Here is a 10,684-nt window from a genome sequence, read left to right on the forward strand (position 1 = left end):
TTTTTATAAAGTTAAGTCCATTTTAAACAATCAGCCTTGACATTATTAAAAGGTATTCCTTGAAAAAATAAAGTTTTGTTAGAGGTTTTAAAGATTGGGACACTCTGGTTGTGGTTTCAGATTTCATACTTCAGATGCAACAGGATGAAACCATTGTCAAAGAGAACACAAAGTTTGACTCTTGTTTCAACACAACACCTTGTACACACCCATTCATTCCTCCCTGACCCTCATTCTTCCCAAGTCCTGTTAGTGTTTTCCACTGAGGAAGCAAGATATCTTCCTTCAAGGCATACTCATTTTCCCTGTGCTTTTTTCTCTCTGAGGAAAACAAAACATTCTATAGGCGGAGCTTGTGAACAACAGCCTCTTTAAAAACCAGAGCCTCCACCCTTACCTGACCACTTCAGCGCCAGCATCCTGCCCAGAAAAGACACAATTAGCCAGAATGATCCCTGGAGGTTTAACTGAAGCCAAACCTGCCACTCGAGAAATCCAGGAGATTGCTAACACGGTGAGTGAATGCAGCCCAAGGAAAGGTTTGATCCCAAATCTTGGTTCCTAGGTTGGCCCTGGGTTAAATATGTTGGTGAACAGGAAAACCGGAACGTGGGGGAATGAGTGGTTTTGTTTGGACTTCCTTCCAACTGAAAATTTTTTCAGATAAAATCTCTGATAATCCTGAGAGCAAGTCACATCCCTTCACTGAGCCTCAGGTTTCCCATTTGTAAAAGAAAAATTTTTATGGGATCATCTCTAAAGCTCTTACAATGTATGATTTTATGATTACTAATTCAGCTTCTGATGAAATTTATCTTTTCTCACTGAGTGTAGCCAACATGTAATTAAAGTCTGAGGCTGTTAACTATTGATGAACTAGACTTTAAAGGCACTATAGGAAAAAAATTTTAATGAGTTAAATGTAGAATAAATCATAAAAATGATCCACTTACAAACTTCCTACAAACTTGTCTCAATGGACAATGTTTTAGTATTTGGGAGATTACACTAATAACTAATAGAGAAGTGACATAGTCTATGGTGATTTCAAAATTGATTATGGTGATAACAGAACTCAATGTGTTTAGCAGGTTAACATATTTTTCTAAGTGTTGTCTGATTTGCTATCACCTATCAAATAAAAATTGATTGTATTACATTTTTATGAGAATAAAAAATATTAAATTACTATTTTAGATTTATAAATTGTTGCCATATTTCCTTACGTCATTCCTTCCTGCCCTTTCATTCTATGACACTGGCAAAGACTAGCTTCATGTGTAAGTGGAAGAGATGGGATTCTCTATGTTAGAGCACAGAGAAGGTCTCTTTTGCCTGGAATTCTATCACTCATTCTGTGGGGCTAAGTATTTTCCCTTCAAGTGTTCTTTTAAAACAGTAAATACCTTCTCACTTATCCTTTCTTGAGGAAGATAATATTAAGTCACTAATGCCTTCACTGGAATCCCTATATTGTCAGTGTTCTTAAACTTGAATGGGCACACGGATCACCTGGAAGTCTTGTTAAAAGATCAGATTCTGACTCAGTAGGTCTAGGATAGGCCTGGGGTTCTGCATTTCTAATCAGCTCTGCTGATGCCCAGACTGTGGTCCATGACCTCACTTGCCTGCAGGATATTCTCAGAATACAGGGTATTCTGAGAAGTTGACAGGAGATAGGCTTTCTAAAATCAGAGGGCAGCAAAAGACTCTCAATTTCATCTGTGAAGTGAAAATAACACCTCTTGCCTTGCAACTCCAAGCTGTAAGGACTAAGAGTTCATGCATAAAAAAGACTTGGAGGGAATTCCCTGGTGGTACAGTGGTTAAGACTCCATGTTTCTAATCCAGGGGTCATGGGTTCGATCCCTTGTCAGAGAACTAAGATCCTGCATGCTGCGAAGCACAGCCAAAAAAGAAAAAAGAAATGACTAGGAGGTGAATGTGCATAAGTGAGGCATCACAATTGTTTACTTTTGATTTTTGCTTGAGATTATTCCTGACCTGGGAAAATTCCTGAGACTCTCCAGGAACCAGAGCTGTAAGGGGGCTGGGAATAACAGATATTTGAAATATAGAAGATAGAAGGTGCAGAAAATTGTAATGATTTTTATAAAGCCTCTCTTGGTTTGCAAGTATAATTTTTTTAAGTAACAACTTATAAGAAGGCCTTGCATTATTAATAACATCTATCAGTAAGTCACACCTTAAATGTATAAATTAAGTTGAAAGTGTGTTTCTTCCGGCTCACCTTGGGCTTCAACTCTGTCAGAGAGCTAGAATAAGAGTTAATTATTGAGTAGCTACATCAGCCCAGAAAGATGCTTTGCAGTTTTGATAGCCTTGTCCTTCATTCAGCCTTTCATTTGAATTTTATAATCCTTGGGGGAAGGAGGGAAGATATCACGTCAGTTTTTCAGATGATGAAACTGAGATTCAAAGAGGTTAATAACCATCTAATCAAGAAGTTAGCCTATCTCCAGATTTATGACAGCAACATGATGAAGCTTGTGGAGTGAGGGGAATATACTGGGAGGAAACAATGTTGCAAACTTGCCTTCTCTGTGCAAGCAGCCAGCCTCCCTTTAAATCAATATGAAAAATGAATATCAATGAATCATTTCTTGAATACCTCTTAGGTGTCCAGCATTGTGTTAAATGTTATAGAAGATCCATAAGGACTATAAGATATAGCCCCTGCCCTCAGGAAGTTTACAACCCATTTAGGGAAGTCAAGACATCTAGAGCATAATATAAAACATTTTCCAGTTAAGTGCCTTTTCATAATCACAGGTTTGGAACCAGGAAAAACTTTAGAGATTACTGGTCAAATGTTCTTACTTTCAGGTGAATAATTCCTGTGTGGCAGCTCTGTTCCTCCAGTACTAATCTCCCAATTATCACTTGTATTCCCTTAGTCACAGGAGACAGCCTCAGGTGACAATTCCCAGTTTAAAGGCTGGAATATTGAGGAATAGTCAGCATAGAAAACATTTTAGAGTTTAGGAAGCACTTTCACTTCAATTATATCATTCATTCCCCCACAAAAAAACCCCAAGAGGCAGATATTACTCCAACCAGTTTTTTGGTGAGGAAATTAAATCAACACCTTCTCCAAATTATAGAATTATTTATGTTCCTGGGCAGGGCCAGGGAAATGGATATGTGTAGGTAATTACATTCTTAATGTGATTTGATAGGATCCCAGGGAAGACCTCCACTTACCTGTCATTTACCTTGAAGTCTTATTCCTTTGCTGTTTTACTGTGTCTCTAGTTTAAAAATTCACCTATTAAAATGCAGATATACTTGGAGGAGATGAAGTTTATCAGCCTTCCCTGTTTTTATCAGAGAGTTTCTCAGTGGAATTCGAGCTGAAGGAAGGACCCATTAGGGAGGCAGAGAGAGGAGGGGGAGGTCATCACACATAAAGGGGAGAGCATCAAAGGAAAAATGATGACCACAGGTTCAAAGAATTTAACATCAGAATGAAAGAGAGAGCTTGGATCAGAAAGAGAAGAAAACCAAACAAAGGGCTTGGGGTTGAGAAGTGTTGAACATTTTTGAAGGCAGAAGGAAGGACTTTCTCTATTCTGAAGATAAGAGAGACTGGATGGTAATAGGTGGTATCAGGTATTAAAGGCTGTTAATGGTACTTGGGTCCAGAGTGTGTGTTAGTTGCTTAATCGTGTCTGACTCTTTGCAACCCCATAGGCTGTAGCCCCACCAGGCTCCTCTGTCCATGGGATTCTCCAGGCAAGAACACTGGAGTGGGTTTCCATTTCCTTCTCCAAAAGGAACTATAGAAAGAAAGAAAGTGAAGTCGTTCAGTCGTGTCCGACTCTTTGTGACCCCACAGACTATAGCCTACCAGGCTCCCCCATCCATGGAATTTTCCAGGCAAGAGTACTGAAGTGGGTTGCCATTTCCTTCTCCAGAGTACAGAGGAATAAAGCCCCTCCTTCAATATTCTCTCTACCTCTCTTCTATCTTCTTTCCTATCTGGGGAGACAAGCTATTATGAGGGAAAACAATCCAGGTTTCTTCATTCAGAAAACATTGATTTGAGAATTTCCTGATGGTCCAGTGGTTAGGACTCAGCATTCCCAATGCTGAGGGCCTGAGTTCAATCTCTGGTCAGGTAACTAAGATCCCACAAGTCACATTGTGTGGCCAAAATTAAAATGAAAAAAAAAGAGAAAACCAATTATGTAGACAGTACTGAGTGAATTGCAATAGGAAGAGAAGGGACATAAACGTGGTCCTACCCTCAGGGAAATTTGTAAAATAAATTGAAGAAAAGGGATACACACAAGGAAACAAAGACTCAAACAATTCTGAGTATGTTTATATACAGGAAAGAAATGTTATAGCAATAATTTTTATTTTTAGAAATAAGAGCTATTATTACACACACACAGATGCGTACACACAAAACATACACATGAGCACACACATCTCTAAGTCAAACCTGGCTGCTGAATACCATTCCTGGCATACACACAGATCATAACTTTTGTCTGCCAGGACATCACACAAAACCTACAACAAAAATAACACACAAACACCCCATCTGCACACCATTATGGACACACCCGGGAGCTTAGCATGCTGTGGCTCTTACTCACCCACAAATGCGTGTTCTCCTCTCTGACCACAGCCTTCTCATCAAGCAGCTCTTCCATCGCCCCCACATACAGAGAAGCTGCGGTTCAGCCACACCAGAGTCCTTCAGGCACTTAACCTCCCTCCCGCATCAGAGCATGCCTCAGCCCACTCGATCATTCACCCAGCTGGATCCTGTCATGGGTGGTTTCCTGCGCTCCCCCACCCTGATTTCCATGACCCCGTGAGCTCTGGCATTCTAGTCCTCAATCAGAGGTCACTCCCACTGCCACCACTTCCTCCTCAGATTCTACTCCAACTTCAGAGAACTTTGCTCAAGGAAGATGCAGAATCACAGAAAACTCACCCTTTACAAATCTATGAATTCATACCAGTGAATAATGGCTACAGGGCCCTGGGGTGGCCGGATAACCTTCCAGTCACATCCTGTGGGTTCTTTTCTAGAAATCCTACAGAGGTGGAACTGGACCTCTCGCCTCAGGTTCTCAGTCCTTCCAATCCCCATGGCCTGACCAGATGGCATTTCAGTTCTTTCTCTTAGACGATTGCAGACATCTGGTGTGAAAACCCTCTGATTTACTTTTCCTTGCTGACTGCATGCCTCTCTCTGGTCTAGGACTTTGTCCTCCTTTCTTAAGGCAGGTGCCATTATTTCTTGTATGCTGGTTGCCTTGCCCCATACTTCTCTGGCCCTCAAAACATAGGCGACAAATGTCCACAAGTCACCTCTCACCAACCCCACTGTACTTTCATGCTGCTACCCAAACTCTCCTTTGTTACTCTCTAAAACGTCACAAAAATGGCCTATCCATGCTGCCACCATAATCCTTCTGTTCATTTTTCCTAAATTATGCATAGCCCAAGTGTGTTTCTGCAGGATGATTACAGCCATTTGGGGAAGGTAGGAGAAACACCTGTATCTTTGGTGCAGCAAGGCTGAACTCCTCATATCCCAGAAAATTAACTACTCACCAAGATTCATCCTCTGCAGCAACAAGAAAAGCTTGAACAGCTCTGGGGTGGCTGCACTTTATCAGCTGCTCCTTCCTGAGAGCATCCTTCCCCTGATTTGGACCCCAACCTATACTGTTGCCTTCAGCACCTCAACCACCACCATGCATGCAGATTGAAGAAAGTAAGGGGCAACTATGCACAGCTTAATGTTTGTCTATTTACCACCACACTGGACCACCATTCCCCACTGGTCTTCACCCTCCTAGCACCCACCCTGGGGGGATCTTTCACCATCAATCTACCTTCTTAAGGTTTCATGATCAACTCCTTTCTACTCTTCCCCTTTCCTCCTCCTCACCTGAAATCTCCTCATCCAGGTTCATAGCATCCAACAATAGAGCAATACAAATCTGTTTAGCTGGAAAGAAGGAGCAGGGCTACAGGTTTTAAGTACAGTGAACCTGCAGTCAGGGTGCACAATCTGTCAGGTGTCCATGCACTTATGAAAATGAACAAGAACATTTGAAATCAACTCTCCGATGGAAAATTCTGGACTTGTGGGCTGCATAGATATGATGGAAAGACCCAAATTACAGATTTGGATGTGTTTCTGGGACAATAAGAAATAAAAATATCTGATACAGGGTTCAAAAAATGATAAACCAGATACTCACTATTCAAGGTATTTAAAGCTTTAAGTATGATTAATAATTTTTCATCCTTTAACTGTCATGTTTTCTCACAGCCTAGGTTCCTCACTTGCAAAGTAAAGCTTAAATAGATAATTCAGTTTAGTGTCAAGATTAACCCTTCCCATCTCAGCTCCTAACGTGACAGGTACCCAGTATTGGCTCCAAAGGGTAAGGATGGGGGAAGCAATAAGACACTGAACTCTTCCCTAACTCATTCTCTCTGCACACTTCGCCACTTTTCTCCTCTCTTTCTTGTACCCTGTCTCTTCCCATTTCTTTCTATTTTTTCTTCACTATTTGTCTTCCTCCTTTCTCTGCTTTGCAACCTCACTTTCCATCCCCAAAAAATAATCACATTTTTCCCATCTATTCTGGAGATTTCCCAACTATACAGTAGAATTGGCTGGTGGTCCATGAAGTGTCTGCCCTTCAAAAATTGTCTGAGAGCTCAAAGAATTTGCGAATGTCTAAGTCTTTTTTTGGCTGTGCCATGCAGCTTGCAGGCTCTCATTGCCCAACCAGGGATTGAACCAAGGCCCTGGCCATGAGAACACCAAGTCCTAACAACTGTACTGCCAGGAAACTCCCTAAATGTCTAGGTCTTCGAAAATGGTTGTGCTACCTAAACTGAGGCATCAATAGAAAAGGATTCAAAACATTTGCCCACTGAAGAGAAGGACCAGATGGCCTTGGGAGAAACCTAGGTGCACTGGAGGCCTGATTGAAGCCATATATGTACATAAAATGTTCATTTATGGGCAGGGAGGCAACTTCCCAATAAACATGGTGTATCAAACACACACACTTGTTTCCTTTCCTTCTAAGTGATAAGAAAAGGTTGGAGGGGAAAGTCACATCCATAAATATGAAGACAATGAGAGACAGGCAAACACCTCAGAGATATCAACAATATTTTGTGGATTTTTTTTTCAACAAAACTTTGAAAGATGGAAAACACAAACAATGTAAAATTATTTGAGTCATCTAGACAGAGCCTAAGCCACATAGGGGAGTGTCTGAGTCAGAAGCAAGCAGATTCATGGTGCAGAACTCCAAAATGGCTCAAGCACTGGCAACATCAGAAACTTAGGAAGACAAGAGTGAGCCATGCAGCTAAAATCAGGAGAACTGAAGATTGAGAAGCAGTTATACTGTGCCTAAGTCTTTCCCTCTCACTATTCTCCACCCTGAAAGACAAGCTATTTCCAGTCCTCCACACAGACAGAAGATTAGAACTCTACTCTTAGCAGAAACTGAGTCAGAGAAACCATAGTGGGCACTAGTGTATCATGCCCAGCTGAGAGCAGGATTTCAGTATAGGGATACCCCGTACTGAAAACTGATGGACTTAGTAAAAACTTACATATTCCATTTGAGATTCTCTAGCTGCCTTTTCACACTTGGTGCAGGAATGCTGGCATCTAAGCTTGTATCCCCCTCTGGTAGACAGAAGGATGGCCTTCAAAGATGGCCAAATTCTAGTCCCTGAAACCTTCCATGGCAAACGGACTTGCAGATGTGATTAAATTAAGGACCTTGAGATATGCTATACTATTTTTGCAAATTTGAGTCTGAAATTTTTTTTAAAGATCTTTTTTTAATGTGGACAATTTTTGTTGAAGTCATTATTGAGTTTGTTACAACATTGTTTCTGTCTTACGTTTTGGTTTTTTGATCACAACGTATGTGGATTCTCAGTTCCCTGACCGAGGATCAAACCTGTATCCCCTTCACTGGAAGGCGAAGTCTTTAACTACTGGACCACCAGGAAAGTCCCTGAAATTATTTCAAAATAAAAAAATTTTGTAATTAAGTAGGAATTACTGGTCTCCCACTTTTATTAATCAAAGATGTATTTAACTATTTGCAAACACATATTTAACAAATTTGTAAATCACGTACATGGAGTTCAATATAGCTTTGGTAATTTGTTTCCTCTTGTTGACAAAAAATTGATCAGCTCATTTAAGAAAGAAATGGAAATTTTATTCGAGCTGAATTTGAGGATTATAACCCAGGAAAAGCATCTCATAAAGTCTATCTAATGTTCCACCCATTAGAAGTCAAGGCACAGGTATATAAGTTTTTGAGACCAAGGGCTGTACATCAAACGATGTTTAGTTGACAGTTTATATAAACCAGATCTAAGCAGCAATATGGTATGTCACGTGACACCTTACAAGATCAAGGAGGAATATTATCTTTGAAGGAGTTGTCTTGTTGATGCTAAGAGAACATTGCTCTTTATTGTTGAGCAGGTATTCCTGCTAATGGGGGTGGTTTGGTCGATGCATACTGCGGATACACAATGCACAGTGTGGGCCAGGAAAGGGGAGGCCAACGGGCAGAGAATTTTCTGTTGTTGTTTAAATTTCTCTTGTCTTGCCATAAAAACATGACTTCTATTTCATACTCTTTTCTTTACTTAAGGTTAAACCACAGCTTGAAGAAAAAACAAATGAGAAGTATGAAAAATTTACAGCTATAGAATATAAAACTCAAGTGGTTGCTGGAATAAATTACTACATTAAGGTTAGACTTCAACATTCACTTCAGCACTAAAAGATATTGTATCTTTCATTTTATGTGATGTTCCCTGTCACCCTTACTTTATCATTTATTCCTTCTCCTTGTCCTAAATCAGAACACCTACCTAGCATGATACTTCCCAAGTGGTAACTCTCAAACTTGGCACATAATGGTATATTTATATCATCTTTTTCTTGTGATATTAGAAGGCTTTCTTCTACTGATTCTTAATTTCCAGAAGATGTAAAGAAAAAGATTTGGAATTCAGAGTGTATTTAGCTCATAACCATGGCTTCTTCATGTGGGATCTTCGGGATGTGGGGCTAGACCAGATGCTACTTTGAAGCTCTTTCTGTCTCAAAGCTTTGTGATTCTATGTGCCTGAATCGAATGAATTTAAGGAATGATTTGAATCAGTAGCTGAAAAAATAATTTAAACTACTTTCACCCTTTAAATAAGCATTTTAATTAATGTAATTTAAATACATGGGGACTTCCTGATAGTCCAGTGACTAAGACTCCATGCTCCCAATGCAGGGGGCGTAGGTTCGAGCCCTGGTCAGGGAACTAGATCCCATCTGTCACAACTAAAAAACCTGCATGTCACAATGAAAATAGAAGATCCTGCCTACTGCAACTAAGACCCAGGGCAGCCAAATAAATAAATAAATATTTCAGAATTTTCATTGTCTAAACCAAAAACAAAAGTGGAAATTCTTATCATCGTTTTCTAGGTCCCAGTTTCATGTCCAAACTACCATTTCAGTCTTCATACAAATGATTTCCCAGGAAGATCCCTTTATTTTAGAAGGAAAACTAGATTCTCCATCCCTGGGCCCTGCTCAGTTTTACCTCTGGGCATTTATAAAGCAAGTTCTAGTATAGATATGGGAACAACACATCCCAAATTTTCTAGGGCAATTCTGATTTTCTTCTTCCTCAAACGATGTGACAAAATATCCCAATTTGGGAGTCAGAAAATAGAATCACAGAAAAGGCTGTCACCTGTTTTCTTGATCTGTGCATCCTAGAAAATAAAATGTAACTCTGGATTTCATTTATGTACGGGACCTATGCCTCTTGCCATATCTTTAGTCTGCCCTTTCTCTTATAAAATAAAGTGGTAGGTTTATGTAAGTGTTAGCCACTCAGTTTTGTCTGACTATTTGCGACCCCATGGACTGTAACCTGCCAGGCTCCTCCGTCCATGGAACCAAGGGTCTAAATATGGTGGTCCAGGAATGCTATCCCCAAAGAGGTTATTGCAGCGATGTCTTTATAGGTTTGTAGATTTTTCGTTTGATACGGATCCACACAAATAAATCAATCTCCGTTTTCTTTTTCAACTTCCAGATACAAACAGGTGATAATCGTTATATTCACATTAAAGTATTCAAAAGCCTTCCTCAACAAAATCAGTCTTTGAAACTTACTGGCTACCAAGTTGACAAAACCAAGGATGATGAACTGGCCGGCTTTTAGCAGCGTCTTCCTAAGGTGGTCGATTCTTTCCTCTGGCACCTGATTAATGACTCCTGCTAATAATCAATGTAGCTATCAAAAAAGAAGCATTCCTTTTCCAATAAATTAATCTCTTCAACTAGTTCTCGTCTATTTTATATAATAATAATTACCTTTTCTTTCTCAAAATCAATTTATATCTTGAGATATAAGAAATTCCATAAAAACTGACATCAACTAGAAATCTTAGAAAAATTACTGAGGTCTAATGCAACTGTTCATGGGGTTCTCAAGGTAAGAATACTGAAGTGGTTTGCTGTTGCCTTCTCCGGATGAGGAAAAAGATGGAAACAGTGACAGATTTTATTTTTTATTGGCCTCCAAAATCACTACAGATGGTGACTATAGTCATGAAATTAAAA

General features: G+C 39.8%; 1 protein-coding gene across 1 annotated transcript; it reads left to right on the forward strand.

The window, feature by feature from the left end:
* The first annotated feature begins 448 nt into the window (after positions 1 to 448).
* Positions 449 to 10,283, forward strand: CSTA (cystatin A). Its single transcript, XM_065943424.1, has 3 exons — positions 449 to 514; positions 8,703 to 8,804; positions 10,155 to 10,283. Exons 1-3 carry the CDS (start codon positions 449 to 451, stop codon positions 10,281 to 10,283), a joined length of 297 nt encoding a protein of 98 aa, XP_065799496.1.
* The last annotated feature ends 401 nt before the right edge of the window (positions 10,284 to 10,684 follow it).

This window comes from Muntiacus reevesi, chromosome 8 (assembly GCF_963930625.1).
Source record: "Muntiacus reevesi chromosome 8, mMunRee1.1, whole genome shotgun sequence".
NCBI classification, from domain to species: domain Eukaryota; kingdom Metazoa; phylum Chordata; class Mammalia; order Artiodactyla; family Cervidae; genus Muntiacus; species Muntiacus reevesi.

Excerpts from the sequence above, each read along its gene's own strand:
- CSTA (XM_065943424.1), top strand. The coding sequence starts at position 449 with ATGATCCCTGGAGGTTTAACTGAAGCCAAACCTGCCACTCGAGAAATC. Across the intron at positions 515-8,702 it reads TCCAGGAGATTGCTAACACG|GTTAAACCACAGCTTGAAGA; the intron begins GTGAGTGAATGC and ends TCTTTACTTAAG. Across the intron at positions 8,805-10,154 it reads GAATAAATTACTACATTAAG|ATACAAACAGGTGATAATCG; the intron begins GTTAGACTTCAA and ends TTCAACTTCCAG.